The sequence below is a fragment of the Cottoperca gobio genome, chromosome 10, assembly GCF_900634415.1.
Source record: "Cottoperca gobio chromosome 10, fCotGob3.1, whole genome shotgun sequence".
In the NCBI taxonomy this organism is placed as follows: Eukaryota; Metazoa; Chordata; class Actinopteri; order Perciformes; family Bovichtidae; genus Cottoperca; species Cottoperca gobio.
Genome location: NC_041364.1, coordinates 14,824,110 through 14,843,438, shown reverse-complemented (window position 1 = coordinate 14,843,438; position 19,329 = coordinate 14,824,110). Strand labels below are relative to the sequence as shown.

Genomic DNA, 19,329 nt, shown 5'->3' with positions numbered 1-19,329 from the left:
TACTTTATTTCCACAACATACCATCAAGTGACTGCAACAGAAAGGGGATCATTTGTATTATCACACATTTTACATGAATCAGCTTCTTTGTCAGTCTTTTTAGAAGGGCAGACGTGGATTTTTTTTTTTAATGGAAGGCTGTGTTGGGTTTCTGAAAATGTGTCCTTTTTCTGTGAAATGTCTTTTGTGTATAATCAAAATGCATGCACTGGTGTCTTTCCCGTCCCAAAGAGGGCGGCGAGCAGTGATTTTGATTATATATGTAAACCTCTGTCCATTGAAAGAAACCTTCCTGTCTAAATCAACCACAGATAAATAGGACAAAATACCTCTGATACAGCAGCATAGTCAATACTCAGTTACCTTCACCTTAAATTGACCACTAATGACAACGACAATCCATTGACTGATGAATGATCATGTACAGTGAATGCAGCGAACCTGTGAACTCCTACATCCACACTCTGTTAGTGACTTTAATCCCTATAAAGAACGAGCGAGCTGCACGTCAGCGAGACTCAGCAGCAGTCACACCTTGTCGTCTCGCAACATGCTGTCTTTGTTGTTCTCTCCCTTGTCTCTATTCCTTCCAAAGGAGAAAGAGAAAATACCACCAGTAGTCTTCTCAGCTGGTTTCCCTCCTCTTCCCTCCTCTCTCAGAGCTCCCAGCTGGCAGTCTGCGGGGCTGCCAGGCAGCAGGTTGGGCGTGGAGGGAGTTGGTGTGGAGCCCCCCCAGATGTATAATGTTTCCCCTTCAGGGCAAGGTGGGAGACCCCTGCTCAGGTAGCTGGGGCTCGGGCTGGCTGAGGAGGGCAGAGTACGCTGGCTGCCGTTCAAGCAGCTGGAGTTGTGATCTGTTGAGCCTTTGCGTGAGTTTCCGGAGGAGCTGATGTTGGAGGAGCGGTAATTGTAGGCCCTCCATCCAGGGGCGTTTACGTTGGTGCCACTGGCATCGTAGGATGCGGATGAAGGCCATCTTAAACTCACGGTTGTAGCAGGGGTAGATGATGGGGTTCAGGCAGCTGTTGAAGTAGCCCAGCCAGAAGATCACTTTGAAGAGGACATCAGGTGGGCGCAAGTTCACATTAAAAGACCCTGGAGACATAGAGAGAGAAAATGGAAATACTGTCACTAATGGCCAACGGCTTTGTACAGAAACCCATATTTAAAGGTCCTTGAAACCGGGTTTTTTTTCCCAAACAGCTGTTCACTACGATCTGACACCATCACAATGTTTTGCATATTTCACGTTAAATATTTCTGTCTCGACTGTTTTCTCTGTGCTCTTTTCACTGATGTGAATGGGCAGGGCTCAGTTGGAAAAAGGCAATGTCACATACTTCTGTGCACCAATAACAGTTAAGTAACATTTAGATGAAAATGGGATAACAGTTGTGGTGTTGATGCTTGCCAGCACTGTCAATCAAATCTGATTACACCACACCCTCACAGTGCTGATGAAGCAGATTGGCTGAGGTTTTGAGTAATAAACTCTTAAGAAACAATACTTAAGGATGATTTTGTTTTTGTGACTTAAACTTTGTTGCTTATTAAGTCATCACAACATTTTGGGAAATGCTTGTTCACTTTTAAAAATGTCTCATTAACAGTGAGATGAAATAAGTAATAAGTAATAAGTATAAAGCTAGAGGCAGAAGGCGATTAGCTAAGCTTAGCATAAAGACTAGAAGCAGAGGGAAACAGATAACTGCTCTGTCTACAGTAAAATAATACACCTACTAGCACCCCTAAAGCTAACACGTTGAATCTTTGTTTCATTTGTACACAAGAAATACAAAAACGAGAACCCTCTGCTTTCTGTCTATGCTAAGCTGACTAAGCTAGTTAAACACCTACATCTTATCTAACGCTCGATAAAAAAAGTGAATGTCATAAAATGCCGCTGACCTGCTGGTAGATCTGTCATTGCAAATACATGTTAAACTCTCTAACTTTATTTCAAGTTCCAGTAGAAATCTCATAGATACCAAATATATCATGCAGAAGTGTTGATATTTAATAATTAGGGATGTTCTGATCCAACTTTATGTTCTCCTGATAGCAATACCTGAGTGATGATGCGATACCAGTGCTCTTCTTCCTCAAATTTAAATTCAAGTATTTGAATAATTTAGATTAACATGAAACGACAGTAGAAGAAGTAAATGTATTTGGATCAGTTTACATCATGGCCGTTATCCGAACTGTTTAAGGGCAGTGTCAGATCAGTGCATCATTGCTCATAATAAATTGACTGTGAGTCTTGCAGTTTATATTTTACCCAGTAGGTGGCAGCCTTGATTAAGAATAACATCGGGCTTTACAGCGAGACTGCAAATAGGATGTGAAGCGCAGAAGACTCAAGGGGAAATAACGTTATTAATCATTAAAGTATGAGCTTGTGTATAGGAAAGGCCTTCAGAAGCAGGTACAATGCTCTCTTTTCAATATAAATGCAGCCGCCTTGTCACAGTTCATGTGAAGAACTTCAAGAAGAATACAGAGAAAGTGGGACGACCCTGAATTCTTTTTTAGATAAATACAGTGTGGGAGACATGACAGTTGAAATTAAATAGCACTTTTTCCGCTGAGAGTTTATGGCGGTCTCACTACCACAACAGTACACAGAGGTATGTCGTCTGTAAGACTCAACAAGACTTTTTTGTATAATTAAAGGCAATCCTTTTGATGTAAACGACAGCTTTACAAAATATTCTGAAGAAGGGTTGTCTTGTATGCTAATGAGTTGAGCTTGGCCTGTGTTAAAATGCATTAAAGTGCAGCCTTTTCTCTTCCTGTGGCCAAACAGAGGAAGAATATCTTATGAGCTAATGAGGGAGAGGGGAAAGCCTGAAGATAAAAAACATAGCAAGTGTGAGATTAGTGTGAAAGCAAGAAAGACTTTGTGTGATCATTTGTGTGGGCAGATTTGAGATAAACTGTGTGTCTTTACACCAACCCACATTCTTAAATTAATATCACATTCCTAAAAAGACTGAGGATGCAGTAAAATCTCAGGCTTTCAAGTGTGAAATTACATGTGGTAGGCAGAGCGATAGACACTTCCTCATGAATCACATCAACACCTTTAACAATGATTTCAAGCAGCACAACGTACATTACACAATACAAAGTCAAAGTTTTGTTCGCCATGACTTGTACTCACTTTTTGATTTGGAAAATAATAAAAAACATTGCACATTTTTTTCGGTTTGGAAGAAAAGTGATTATGCAACAACTTGAGGAAATGTCACTTCCAACTTCCATTCAGTGGCTCCTAATGACAGCACTGCAATCTGTCTGTCTGTCTGTGTGTGTGTGTCTGTGTGTGTGTGTGTGTCTCTGTCTGTCTGTGTGTGTGAGTGTGTGTGTGTGTGTGTCTCTGTCTGTCTGTGTGTGTGAGTGTGTGAGTGTGTGTGTGCGTGTGTGTGTGTGTGTGTGTGTGTGTGTGGGTGTGCCAGACTGTGAGATGAAACTAGAGACCATCTGAATGTGTCTGGGCCTCCTGCACTTTAGATGAATAGTTTCTTCTTAGTGGCTGGTATTTTCACATGCTATTTTAGCTTCTGGACAGCCACTTAAATGTGATTACATAACCGCGTGAGTTATGCTTGTCATTGGGATACAGAGTAGGGTGGAGTGGAATAAAAACGTCATTATTATTTCTCTCTCTCTCTCTCTCTCTCTCTTTTTGTCTGTCTTTGATAGTAGTTGGTTGCAAATATTAATAACTAGTATTTGTTCTTTTATTCTGGTCTATTAGATCACAAATATGGATAATCTGAGGAATGACAGAAACAATCTAAGTTTAGCATTTGTAAGGCTGGACTATATGTCTAAAATCTTCTATCCCGAAATAAAGGTCATTTCATATCTCGATAACAATATCAAGAACGTTTCAAGGGAAATTATATTTCCAGCTATACAGTGACTATCTTTACATGCCCACAAATACAGAGGAATCAGATTAGGACAATATTTGGATTTCACTGAGTTTTATCAGATTTTCTGAAAAAGTTGAGTATTTCCTTGTTAACGTAATTGTGAATGTGATATCTCGATTTCTCAACATGAATCCATTGAAAGACAGAAATGATCATATTGAATTATAGCTACTACTTCTGTAACCATCAAATGTTTTGTTTTACATAATAAATGACCAAAATGATATTGAGCTAATTAGTAAATTAGGTTTACTTTATGTAAATTGACAAAGATTCACCAATGTACTCAACACTAATACAGAATTGTATTACTGGTAAATAGTCATTGTAATGGTAATGCTCTTGAGTAGAAAGCAGTGTGAGCATACTATGATCCTAAATGTCCCAACTTATTTATTTATTTTTGTAGTGAAAAACATTTGACCCACCCCAAGGTGACATTTCACAGTAACAACAGTAGAAAAACCAAAATATATTCAATTCACAATAATCTACAACAGACAAAAGCATCAAATCCTCCCACTGGAGAGACCGGTACCTAAAAATATCACATCTAAACATGTCAAAACCCCAACAGAGACCAAAATGTAGACACTGCTAGCCTGTTCCTTTGCCTCCTTTCTATTCAAGCGCAGAATAAAAGTGTAACGCAGAAATAAATCTGGTTGTCAACAGACCTTCCTGTAGCCAGATGTGGTACATGTTTGTATGTTTAAGTTCTGTGTGAACATAATCCATGTTTTGTCCTCTGAAGAGTGTTTGTGTTGAAAGGCTATAGTATAAACGGCAGAGGATGCGAGACAATGGTATGGTGATAACCGTGGGAGGGTTATTGTTGGTGGTCTCGGCCCTTCTGCTAAGAGAAATGTTTGCACCTCCTTCCTGAGGACAGGCACACGCAAAAACATTTCACCATGAAACACAGGAACATCTTAACAAAACAAGGCATCCTGTTATTCTCATTATTGAAAGAAGATGCCTATTCTGTGCCACGTAGCACACACATGCACACACACACAATCTGCTCTCCAAAAACTCACACATCCTGTTTCATAACACACATATGATTAATATGTCTTGATCTAAAAGGACAGAAGTTATTGCCCTAGCAAATTGCTTTCAATGAAACCATAGCAGGGAGCTATTTTTGGAAAATTGGGTTGACATCCCAGTGATGCACTTTCACTCCCCGCTGCCCTGTGGACCCTGCAGCTCAGATCAGCCACCTCCTTTCTTCTCCATCGCTTTGACACTTAGCACTGTCATTAATTTTCCCCTTCAAAAACCATTTTAATTACCCCCGAGCGCAACAATAAAACACACACACACACACACACACACACACACACACACACACACACACACACACACACACACACACACACACACACACACACACACACACACAGTGTCTCGTCCAAAAAAAATGATACACGGAAACAATTGGTTAACACCTCAAAGTGTTGGTTTCTCTCACACTTGGGCACACTGCTTGCACAAGTTGCTAAATCCAAGGCCTTCACAGGACATTAGTGCCTGCGCTGGGTGTTAAAGAGACGAGGGACAATGTGTGCAACGAAATCCGCGTTTGGGAGATGAGAACAAGAGGAAACAACAAGCTGTGTAGCTCAAGAGGTAGCGTGGTCGTCCACCAATCAGTCGGGGTTTTGATCCCCGGCCCCTGATGAATGTGTGTGTGTGAGAATGCTGACATGTAAAGTAGTGGCGCCATATAAATTTACCATTTAGACGAGCCCCTTGACTGAATCTAAATGAAAGAAGTTTATGACAATGCTTTGATGCTTATAGTAGTTATTTATTTATGTTTCCTTATCTTGGTTTAGCTGTGTTCTCTTTGTTTACCTTCATGTAGTCAATTTATGGATTAGACAATGGAAAGGAAATTATATTAATAATAAGTTTTGATAATCAATTTAATCGTTAATTGTAATTTTTCAAGCAACATTGACAAATATTCACTGGTTTCAGATTTTATAATGTGAGGATTTGCTTTCCTTGTCTTTCATCAATGAAGACATCACCGTGGGCATTTTTCACTGTTTCCTGACATTTCATACACTAAACCATTTATCATCTAATCGACTGGCAGAACAATGAATAAGGAAAGTGAGTTTCAGCCCCAGCTGTATCTTAACTTCAGACATGGAACTTCCTGCATTTTTGTTTTTCACAACTGTAGTCTACTCCTTGAAGTCAAGTTGACTCTGATTTTGTTTTCTTGTTGCAGGATTTTTCTGATTAGTCTTTGAAGCAATGTCGTGCTTGAATAGTAAGTAACTTAATCTATATTTGAATTAATAAAAAAATAGTCTTAAAAAAGGGTTCTGACCTAATTCATATATTTTTTTATGACTGATCTTTCCCATACAACTGTTGCTTTCAGTCAGCATGATTTCACTATCTGGACTAGAATTTAGAATAATGTTCTCTGTGTCTGAACAATGTTTTGCTGCTCCACATTATGTTGTAATAGAGACCTGTTGGTGTGACAGGTGCAACTTGAAATTTGCCAAAGAGCGTCAATGAAAATACATTGTTGTTATGATAGAACTAACTAATCCGACTAACACGCCCTCTATGGTAGAGGCAGAGCTGGAAGCTGATGGGGGATCATCGTCAATTTCCCTGACGGAAGTCACTGAGGTAGTCAAACAACTCCACAGTGGCAAAGCCGCAGGGGTTGATGAGATCCGTCCAGAAATGCTGAAGGCTTTGGGTGTTGAGGGGCTGTCTTGGTTGACACACCTCGTCAACATTGCGTGGAAGTCTGGGACAGTGCATAGGGGGTGGCAGACCGGGGTGGTGGTTCCCCTATTCAGAAAGGGGGACCAGAGAGTGTGTGCCAACTACAGGGGTATCACACTTCTCAGCCTCCCTGGTAAAGTCTACTCCAAGGTACTGGAAAGGAGGGTTCGGCCGATAGTCGAACCTCTGATTGAAGAGGAACAATGCGGATTCCGTCCTGCTCGTGGAACAACGAACCAACTCTTCACTCTCGCAAGGATCCTGGAGGGGGCGTGGGAGTACGCCCATCCGGTCTACATGTGTTTTGTGGATCTGGAGAAGGCGTATGACCGGGTCCCCCGGGTGATACTGTGGGAGGTGCTGCGGGAGTATGGGGTGAGGGGGTCACTTCTGAGGGCCATCCAATCCCTGTACGCCCAAAGTGAGAGTTGTGTCCGGATACTCGGCAGTAAGTCGGACTCGTTACCAGTGGCTGTTGGCCTCCGCCAGGGCTGCGCTTTATCACCAGTCCTGTTCTAGATTTTCATGGACAGGATATCGAGGCGTAGTCGTGGAGGAGAGGGGTTGCAGTTCGGTGGCCTGATGATCTCATCGCTGCTCTTTGCAGATGATGTGATCCTGATGGCATCATCGGTCTGTGACCTTCAACACTCACTGGATCGGTTCGCAGCCGAGTGTGAAGCGGTTGGGATGAGGATCAGCACCTCGAAATCTGAGGCCATGGCTCTCAGCAGGAAACCGGTGGATTGCCTACTCCGGGTAGGGAATGAGCCATTACCCCAAGTGAAGGAGTTCAAGTACCTCGGGGTCGATGGAGCGAGTGAGGGGACGATGGAGTGAGAGATTGGCCGGAGAATCGGAGCAGCGGGGGTTGTACTGCAGTCGCTTTACCGCACTGTTGTGACGAAAAGAGAGCTGAGCCAGAAGGCAAAGCTCTCGATCTACCGGTCGATCTTCGTTCCTACCCTCACCTATGGTCATGAAGGCTGGGTCATGACCGAAAGAACGAGATCACGGGTACAAGCGGCCGAAATGGGTTTTCTCAGACGGGTGGCTGGCGTCTCCCTTAGAGATTGGGTGAGAAGTTCAGCAATCCGTGAGAGACTTGGAGTAGAGCCGCTGCTCCTTTGTGTTGAAAGGAGCCAGTTGAGGTGGTTCAGGCATCTAGTAAGGATGCATTCCTTACTAGAGGAGGGAGGGAGGCTAGGGAGGTGTTCCAGGCACGTCCAGCTGGGAAGAGACCCCGGGGAAGACACAGGACTCGGTGGAGAGATTATATCTCCTCACTGGCCTGGGAACGCCTCAGGATCCCCCAGTCAGAGCTGGCGGATGTGGCCTGGAGAAGGGAAGATTGGGGTTCCTTACTGGAGCTGCTGCCCCCGCGACCCGATCCTGGATAAGCGGTAGACGATGGATGGATGGATGGTTATGATAAAACTGCTCTAATAAATAGAAGGGCTTTCAGCATTCAGGTCTGGCACCTCAAAAAAGCCTTTTTTGGTGACTTTCTACATTAGTGTCTGATTACTACTATGCATTTAAAATGCTACAGTGTCATTCTTTCATAATGTGATACAAGAATGTGTTCTGAAATAACTTTAAGTTTAGATATGTCACCTTTACTGACAAACACGCTAAGATAGACAGCACTCAGTGGGTGTTTGTGAAATGTTGGGCTGCTTTTTGTCCAAGTAAGCTTGCCTGAACTTTGATGTTATGTTTATAATCTTCAGGTCTGAATACTTTTCTTTGCTCCAAGTTAAAGACGTAAAAAGGAGACACGATAAATCAGAACCTGAAAAAGGAATGACTCAAACTCTGTGACTGGTAGCTGCATATTTGTGCAAAAACAAAAACATGACATTTACAGAATTTGGATCAGATACGTCAGATAATTTGTGAAGGAGAGAAATCACATATTTCTTTTGGCTTTACATGCTCTCAGGATGAGACTTCAGGGTTCAGAGGTCATGGTGGCTCTTGACACAGCTACAGTTTCATGTCTGCCGGCTTTTAAATACTTCAAAAGAAACGCATCCACACTGACACTCAAACACTGAAAACATAAACATAAACACGTATACATTTTCAGCACTCCTCCACACACACACACACACACACACACACACACACACACACACACACACACACACACACACACACACACACACACACACACACACACAAACACATGTGCCATCTATGCTACTAGCACATACACCGCCAACCAGAAACCCCCACATACGTTACATATCAGTGACAGTATGCAGAGGAAGGAGCAGAGTAATAACAAGTGTGAGACAGGAAATCCCCCTCTGTGGGTGGAGGCCATGGATGAAGGCTAATGAATACTCAGGGAGCAACATGAGGAGGGCTGCTGCCCTATCACACTTATAGCGTTTAAGTTCAGAAGATAGTCACACAAGAGAGCAGGGGCACAAACTTAAATTAAAAAACAATAATGTTTCCTACAGATGGAAATAGAGGAGGCTCTAGTGTTGAGAGCAGTTTCAGTGTGGATATTCTGTATAAATCCACTGTATATATATATATACAAACTTTAGTCGATGCATTATGTGGAATTCCAGATTAGAAGACTGATGGACTTATTTGTAGGCTTTTCTTTCATGCATCACTGAGGCCCATTTTAAATGAGCATGAAATACGGTTGTATGGTGCTCTGTCACGATGTATCACTATGCTACACCAGGGATTGTGCAAAGAATTGCACCCTCGGGGGGTTTCTTGGCAGTTTGTTGATTACATAAACAGGCCCCTCCTGAACCTCACGTCCCCCCTGCTCTCTGAAGCCTCTTAGATCTGACAATCAGAACTTTGGGAAATTACATTTGTTACATGCTCTTTGGTATCTCACTAAGAACGCCTCGAGGCTGAATATACCCCGCGATGTGACCTTGCGTAGTGATCCCGCCCCTGGTAGTGATGTGTGTGTTCATGTGAGGAGGGGATGAGCTGCAGTGTGAAGCCAGGGGAATAAACACATTCCCATTTGACCAGAGTGCATGTGTTCACACACAGTCACATATCATAACCTACAGTGACATCTGGGATCAATACCCTCACAATCAGGGAAATAGAGCATCCATGCTTGTAGTTCACTTTGTTCATTGAGCCCTTTTGTCCAGATTCCATCACTAAATAAAGACTTTTATTCTTTAATAAACACAGCCCGCAGCACAAGTGTTTCAATACAGAATATATTTAATTTCCTCTGCAAGTTTTAACAGCCATGACAGCATGAACATGTTGAATGCTTGCCAGTCTCAGTGGCATCAGGGAGCCCCGACAGGCCCCACAGGCCTCTGAATAAACCGACTGGAACCGAGGGAGGCCACCTCCACTTGGCACACTCGAGGACTGTATTTTGTTGCACCAGCAGATTAATTGAGACTTGAGGAATAATGCAAAGATAACAGTAATAATGTTTTGATAATCTTGTGAAGAATTCCTTCTCAGTCTCTGAAAAACACGTTTTATTCCTGAGTTTAGAGATCACAATGTCAATGTTTGCTTTGGATTGTAGAGTTGGAACATTTTAAAGTTGGCCCCAATTCAAAGTTGTCACATAAATATGATGCAATCTAACGTAATTCAGAGTCAGAGAAATGATATGTAGATCCACTCTTACTGCCCTATATACATTGAACGCTGCAATACGGGTGATGGTATTTTTTTTCTTCCTGCAGTATAAAATGAGCACTATATCAAAGCCCACTCATAGGTTCGGTGTCAATTCAGAACAGTGAATGCTACCCAGGAGATTTCCCCACTGATAGCTACAGATATGATTTACAAGGCCTTTAACTGCCTGTTTAACTTCCTACAGACACTTAGAAGACAGCAACATATTTTCTGCAGGTCTCATTAGCTAATTGAATATAATGACGCTTATAAATTGTAGAGGGTTGTGAGGGTTGTACATGCTTAATTTATGACAGTATAAGAGAGCACAGTTTGAACGACCTATTGAACCTACCTATGGGTAAGGCGAGGAAGAAGGGCAGCCAACAAAGCGTAAACATGCCGACCACAACTCCCAAAGTTTTTGCCGCTTTCTTCTCTCGGGAGAATTTCAGAAGTTTCACCGTAAGGGAACTTCTCGCTTGATTCGCGCGGCCCTTGCCTGCGGCTGAAGTGCAGGGCTCCTCTTGCACCTGAGAACCCTTGTGGATCCTGAGGGTCAGCTCACCGGAGTTCATCCTCTCGCGCATCACACCGGCTTCCAGGTTCTTAGTGGTCCGTTTGGCGACTATGTACACCCGGCAGTACATGACCAAAATGACTATGAGAGGGATGTAGAAGGAGCCGAGGGAGGAGAAGAGTGCGTAAAATGGCTCCTCGGTGATGGGGCACACCGTGTCGTCCGGCGAAGGCGGTTGCTTCCACCCGAACAAAGGTCCGATGGAAATTACCACTGACAGCACCCACACCCCGAGCATGGCCAGCAGAGCCCGCTTCTCCGTCACGATGCCAGGGTACTGCAGCGGGTGGCTCACTCCGATGAAGCGGTCGATGGATATTACGCACAGGCTCATGATGGACGCGGTGCAGCACAGCACATCAACCGCCGCCCAAATGTCACAGAAGATCCTGCCGAACACCCAGTAGTCTAAGATCTCCAGAGTGGCGGACACCGGCAGCACCGTGGTGCCCAGCAGCAGGTCGGCGATGGCCAGGTTGATAATAAAGTAGTTCGTCGGTGTCCGCAGGTGCCTGTTGCACACCACCGAGAGGATGACGAGGATGTTGCCCGCGATGGCGAACACGATGAAAGCCCCCAGCACCATGCCGAGCGGGATGGCTCTGGTGAGGTCCACCTCAGTGTAGTTCCCCCCGGAGCTGTTGGTGAAGTTGACCGGGGAGGACGTGCCCGGAGTCCCGCCGAATTCCGAGGAACCATTTTTCCACAAGTTTGTGACATTGTCAGTGCTCAGACTCATTTTGACTCAAGAGGTCCTCCATAGCAGGCTTCAGATCACTTGTAACTGCAACTCACGGAAGAGCTTTACTAAACATACACAAAACTAAATGTCCCAAGTCTGCATAGTTAAACTGCATGTTTGCAATTTCGTTTCCAAATCACTACTGAGATGTTTTATCAGAGAAAACTGATCACTACGCAGCCGTCCCCATGCAGTCCTCACTCCACTCTCCTGAGGGCTCAGTGGAGAAGTGAGGGGGGCAGCAGTCATCTCCTGCCTCCTCAGCACCGCACACAGCTCTGCCATATCGCCTACTGACCAAACATACGTAAATATGAGCCTATAAGTAAACGCATGACATCTCTTCAGACATCGTTGCTCGAAAACCTGTGACTCCACATAAAACGCACAACATAGGCTATAATTGCATAATTTTACGCAGCTGTGTGGGATGGAATTGCGCGTTTTTTGGAGGAGCGCCTCTGCTAGTATTTATCTTTCATCACTGTGGGAGGGCACTCAACTGGTCGATTATAAGCGAAAGACTTTTGTATCAAATCCACCTTAACTTTGTTGTCAGCTTTTATTTGTAAGTCCCTGAAAAGGGCACTATGCTTTAATAGCAGTAGAAAATAATATAGTTTATAAAACAAAAACGTGACTCCGGTATGCTTCAGCATACGTGTCTCTGTGTAAATAACCATTGAAATAGGATATACTCGGTTTCTGTATGTGTGGTCCCCTCTTCTATAACAGGCATTTCTTGTGAAAGTGTTTCCTATTTTGGTCAAATGCAGGAGTTCCCCAAAGTAACCTCACTTTGGATCTGAGCTCAGTGAGGACTTTAGGATTTAATGGGCTGAGTACAGACACAAGCACATTCCTAAAGCCTAGGTTCCTCCTGTTTAAGAGCTTTTCCCCTACTCATGAAGTAACACTGGTGGAGGAAAGATACTAGCAAACAGTTTGTTTGGATAACCTGTTGCAGAAATGCAACTTTTATGATTCAATAAATTCCTACAGATGCTTTAAAGCTCTGTGAAAGTGCTTTTTATTCATCCACCAAATTGCATATTAAAGTTTTAATCTGCTTTGACCTCATTGTCTTTTTCCAGGGAATGTACAGTATATAGCTTCAGGTTCATTTTGAACCTGGTTATGACGGAGGTCTGGGAAGTTTGTTAGACTTTGAATCAATTAATTAAAAATCAGCATGTTTAGTCTGTTTCAAAATGAAATCTTCAGTCTGTATGTAATATTACGCCTCTTTAAGACAATTTATTTGGGTGGAAGATGTTTATTTTATCCCATGAAAACGTTGGTCTTTACTCTCTATTTAAAAAAACAAGACGATTTTCTTTACTTTTCATTCTTTCAGGAAACACAATCCCTTCAAGCACCTACACTGTTACCTCATCTCATCGGGTTCAGTTTTTATTTCTTACGTACCTGTATATGTACCATAAGTTAGGAGAAACATAAATAAAGCTAAATGTGAAGTTGTATTAAATGTACTTGTGGCTGATGATTGATGATGTACCTTATACAAGTGGAATTATCATAAAATTAAACGTTGACAGCTTCTTCACAGCTAAACTGTTAAATAACAGCTTCCAACACTTGCATAATTTCAAAAGATACACAGCACCTGTCAGTGCCTAATATCCTAGAAATATTATATTATATTTTAAAAATAGTTCTTCCATATAAAATCAACATGTCATCATATACCCCACCCTCCCTTTAAAAAAATGTATGTTTACTCAGAGGACACTTTAACTGACCTACAATTGACTTATCTGAGTACATTTTTACACATTTTACTTGTGCTTGTGTAACATTTCTTTAAAGCAGCAGGAAAGTTTACTTGAGTGTTTCTAATAAAAGACAGAGATCAGAGTCAAAGTCGGCTCATGTAAAAGTAAAAGTGTAAAATCATCGACACTTTCAGAATTCCTGACAGGAATGAAATAATCTTAGCGCAATTAAAATGCAACGTGATGCCAGTAAATGAATTCTTCTTGGCGTCAGGTCCCGGTAAAGGGGGTTATGAGTTTATAATGGAAATAAAATAGGCTATAACAAATATAACCCAATCCTTAAGACATCCCTACATTTTTAGCATTCCTTTAGGGAGGATCAGGCATTAGACGCAGACACTCAGTCTTTCAACCCTTCAACAGGCACCAGAGTACTCGGGTATTATGAGAATTTTTCTTAAAAGATGAATCACCTGGAATTATATCATGTCGTATCTAAGACTGGATTTCAGTGCCGGGATGAAGTGCATGTCACTGCTCATTTCACTTGATTGAATAAACTGACCTTTCACATAACATGAAGCTTCTTCTGCTCCAGGTCAGAGAAAAGTTTCATATCTTTTGCTGGGCTGCAACAGGAGTGTCCTCCGTCTTTCTGTGTGCTTCAGTGGTGAGGATTTGACTTAAATTCAAGGGGATCAACTTTTTCTTCTTGACAGGGACATAAATCTGGAATTACACAAGACATGGGACAATTTAATTTTTTTAGACATGGCTCCTAGTTTTACGCAGTAATTTGTCATGATTTCTATCCATTTAACATTAATCAAATGAGATTAAATAAGGAAATGTTTTGCTTGGACTATTAGTTTGTTTTGTTATGTCAGAGATATATTTATTGTTGAAACATTTATATTTTAAGGGTTTCTCAGGCGACTGAAGAAGGTTTCCACGTTGACATGGCTCATCGTGGTACAAAACAATAGCTCATCTAATTTCTGGATAAGGTCCAGATCTATTGCATTAAACTGTTTGGGGTTAACCATCTTGGTTGAATGTTTTTCCTGCTGTGAAGAGTTAAGAGGTCAGGGGTCAGAGTTTCTCATTAACCTTGTGCTTCTGTTCAAACCCGCCTTGTCACGGCACCACATGTTCAGCATTAACCAGTTCAACAGGAGACACAAATCCTTATATCATCAAACTAAACTGATAGGACTGATTTAGGAGCCCTGTTGTCTGTGATAAACGGTGCAGAAGAAGTAATTTAACACTAATGACAGGTCTGAAGCAGACGATGACAAACCGGTGTTGCTTAACTTAAGTAAAAGTACCAATACATTCATGTAAATTTAGGTAAAATAATTATTGTAGGCTACTTAAAGTATCAAAAGTCAAAATACTCTGTCTCCTGGTGGAGCTTTTTCATACAGTAAAGTATTCATATTTGAGACCTTTTCTCAAATCTTTGCTTTTTGTGAAATATTGGATACTTTTCCTCTTTAACCTCAACAAATGATTTAAGTAAAAACATGTGAAAATGTTAGCGGAAAAATGTCTTTATGGTGGAACTGCTAACAACTCATACATCTGAAATGTGTCAAGGGGCTTCAACTAGACTTCAACTATGTTTAACAAAAAATGGAAATACTCATGTACAAGTACCTCAACACTGTACTTAAGTACCACCGTGACAAATGTAAAGGACGAGACTTAAGACATATGATTCATTTTCATTCGCTGACGTGCTTCTGACAACTAATCTGGCACCTATGAGGCAAATAAGTCGGGAAGTGGTTCACCATGAGCATTTATATAATGCAAAGTTTCTAATTTTAGGGCAAAAAAAGAGGAGTTTTGATGTTTTGATCCCATCGATAGGCAGACAGATGCCAGCTAGTGAAGCCCACACGCAGACCTAATCTATAGCGGCCCACCTGAATGAGTGGGCTCATGCTGCCTGGCCGTGAAGTCTCTCCCACACCATATATGGATGAAGTTGTGTAATATGCTCAAACCTAGAAAATACTTTTTGGTACATAACTGCTTTTTTGGGATTAGTAATAGGATTTTGGAAGGACCATAAATAGACTCAAGAAGCCAAGATACGAAGATAGAGGACAGGATTAGCTCTTCTACTTTTTTTCTTCCAGTGTTTGTCTCAAGTCTAAGTGAAAATGTAACTTCTCAAAGTCATAAATAACTTGATACACTGCGCCATGCTGTGTCATGAAAGGATTGAAGCTTGTACGCTGTGTATCCATCACTCAGTGGAAGTTATATTTCAGCATGTTAAGTGTAGTGTCTATAACAATGCTCACCTCCCTGGACAGAATGCTATCTTTCTTAGCATGACTTCATGTATGTGGATGTATGTGGCTTGCTGGCAGCGGGGTTGGAGCTAATAAATAGCTTTGTTGTGGTTAGTATCAGCTACTAATGATCATAGGATGATTATGAAAAAAGCTCAGATAAACCAAATGTACGCATCCTGCCCAGCATCAAACGGCACACAGACACAATTGGCAACTAAAGTTAGCTTGCGAACACATTAAAGCATTTAGAGGAGACCAAAATCAAGATAAAAATGGCCAACAAATTAAATGAATGCTGCTTTTAAGTAAGGGTCAAAACTTAAGATCATCTTCTATTTCTTTTTTGTAACCAAAAGCAGATCCAACTAGTTTCCATCAAAGGAGCAGAGGATTCACACTTCAGCCCATGGATGTGACAGGCATCGCCACCTGGTAGCACATTTCCATACATAGAAACATAGAAACCAGATCAGCAGAAGCTGCGTTTATGTTTTTGTTTACCCGACAACAGACATCGAGAGCTGCTGCTGAACGTTTCTTATTTAGGACAACATGAAATATTTTGGACAAGAAATCCACATATCTGTCCGAGTCTCCAAAGATTGTCATGAAATGGGAAGTGAAGTTAAAGTGTCCGTTGGGACTTTGTTGGGAAGGAACTTAACAAGCAGTGAAGGATAATAATGGCAACATTTCAGAAAACTATTCAGAAAAACTGAGCAGTTACTGAATTTACTTTCTTTTCTAGTGTCTTTTGCATTAAACCAAAATTTAGCAACTTATATGTTATTATTGTCATTAATGCAGAGTTACTTGTCTTCATCTAGCAGATGCAAAACAGATTCTCCTTAACATTAGACTGATTATTGCAATGCTAAATTGTTGGTAAAGAAGTCCGAAGCTTTCTAAGCTCAAATGTAGAAGAGATGAATAGAAACCGTTCCCCCTCTCGCTCCATAAGTCAAATTGCTGATTTTAGCGGTTTGCTAATGTTTTATGAATGCAGATCAGCTTATGTTGCTTTGCAAAGTCCCTCTTCTGCAAATACTTGCAGAGACATTGGGTATTATGTACACAGCCGTGACTAGCTATCATTTAATGTACTTTTACAATACGTGCATTACACATTACACACTCGGCTCACATTATCCCGTGTGTCGTATTGGATTTTCTGGGTGAGAAGCAACCAGACAATCTTCTTAAATTTCACACTCCTTATCCAGCTTCTGGGTTTCATCAGCTGCATCACAGCGGAGTTACAGGAAATGAGAAAGGTGAGGATAACAATGAATTTGATTTTAAACGCAAGAGTGGAGATCAACGTCAGTTTTGTTATTATGAGTTAAACAGTGTCATGTTTCTTTCAGCAAACTGATGAATAGACTGTACATACGTTAGACCCAAGTGGTTTTCACATTAACTGCTCTAACATGTTTTTGGAATTTTTATTATTGTAACACATGCATGTATGCCTATTAGCACAGTTTGTTCTATTATTACTGGCGGGTTGCTGGTTATTGTTATGTGTTGATTACATTGTAATGTGAACTTCCTCTGCAAATGCCTTCGCTTGGCAATAAACTAGAACTACAAAATCCACAGCAACAGTATTGTTGACTTAATGACTGTAATCTGTCTGATCAGATCCGTTCATTTGTTTCTGTCTGATGTTAATCAGAGTAGTTTAAACTATTTGAATATTGTACTTGTGGATGTTGGACCAGAGCAGTATAGCAATTTAAGATCCTGGCGGTTACATCACAGCTTCAGGGCGGATCAACAGCAGGCATCAGTCAGTTAAGAGTAATAAAAAGAGAAGAAAATGGATTTCATCAATGCTGCTCAGCAGCTAGTGTGTCAGATGAGACAAAACTGTTTTGGCTGCACAAAAGAGCAGATGAATAGCCTTTCTCTTGCTTGTAAAGAGCTTGGGGCGTGATTGAGCTTATCTGGTAGAAGAAACCTTTAAAAAAATCTTTTATCTCAGCTTCTCTCTGGCATCACTTTGTCTGCTCCCTCCTCTCTCTCCCTCCCTCTTTCTCTCAACATCACTGGCCATCCTCGACAAGTTATCATACCTGCCTTCCCACACAGTCACAATGACTGCTCATACAGTTATAAAGGCTACACCATGCAATGGGACATTTACCGCCGCACATCGATATGGTACCTGTTCTGCTGTAAATGCACAGCTGGCAAAGCGGTGATTTTCTCCCTCAGTGGGAAAACTGCAAGTCCAGCACTTTCTTAAGCACTATTTAAATTTGACAAAAGGGAATCGGAAGCAATGGACCTGGAGCTGCATCACTTAAATTTGATAAATTCCTGATATGGTTCTTGGCTGACCCCATCAGAAATGCTCATGGCTGCAAAAATCAGTGTGTTTATGCAGGTTGTTTGACAAAGACAAAAACAGGACAGGGGCAAGGGTGTGTGTGTGCACGCGACACTGATGGACCGTACTGTAGTCGGGAGGAAGGTGCGTTCATCAGAGGGGATTCTTGGCCGATGATGCTTGAGGCTGGAAATGGCCTGGCAGGAGCCCAGGCTATACATACAGGGTACTGCTGAGTGGACACTTTTTCGCAGTGCAATGAGCCCCAACCATTAGATGATTGCCTCTTAGGTTTTGTGAGGACAGTGAGACTTGTTATATTCCCCATTTCCCCTGCAGGTTCCTGATGATGAGGCCTTTTGATCCACCGCATCAAACTTCAAACTTTATAAAACCGTCCTCTCCACATTTGCAGAAGAAATGCATGCAAGAGAAATACCAATAGATATTATGCTGTGGTCTCAGTAGACAGAAGTCTTCAGGGGATTGTTTGGTTTACGGCATGTAAATGAAATTGCAACATTATTACCCTACAAAATCAGAGATGACCGTTTCCAGTCCAGAAACCTGCAATTTCACCTCCAGTGACAAGTCGTTAGCCCTGCAAAGATGTTCGTAGCAACCTCAGGCTCCATCTATCATCGCAAGAAATATATATCGTAGTAATTTTGCTCCACAGACGAGCCTTTGAGCTGAACATCATCTTTTCATTTGAATGCTAGCAATCTATTTGAATGCCATCTTATTCCACTTGGAAGTAACTAGCAATTTGTGCTTGGGGAAATGTTTTCCTATATTGATAGGAATATGTGTGTGTGTTTGCGTGTGCCTCTTCATGTCTTTATAACCTAAGATTGATTGTCACTTTGGCACAGGTTGTGATTAAGGAGTGTGTAGCATTTGAATGTCGGCCCATTAGTGTGTGTGTGTGTGTGTACTTCAATTATTGTACTTGGTGAAACAAATGGAGCTGACAAACTAACCCTGACTTGACAATGAGAACAGATAGGATGAATATAGTGTTCCAGATTTCTTTGTTCATCTTTCTTTTACACCAAACCTTTAGTAGATGCAATTGAAATCACAGTTACGACAATCACAATTTAGATCTTCACTATGACTAACGGTTACATTCAGATCTGCCTGTAATATATTCAGCTTCAGACTGAGCCTCAACCCATCAAGGAACTTTAAAAGGGGACAACATGGAAAGGAGGGTGAATGGTAAGCACATCTCTGTATGTTAATCAATGTTGTGCCACAATCTAA

General features: G+C 41.7%; 1 protein-coding gene across 1 annotated transcript; it reads right to left on the bottom strand.

Annotated features, from left to right (window-relative positions):
* Nucleotides 1–45: 45 nt before the first annotated feature.
* On the bottom strand, nt 46–13,134 carry LOC115015135 (alpha-1A adrenergic receptor-like). Its single transcript, XM_029442338.1, is given in 3 exon segments — nt 46–927; nt 929–1,095; nt 10,708–13,134. Coding segments are annotated over 3 exon segments (1,530 nt in total). The 5' UTR covers nt 11,672–13,134; the 3' UTR covers nt 46–528.
* Between the last annotated feature and the right edge of the window lie 6,195 nt (nt 13,135–19,329).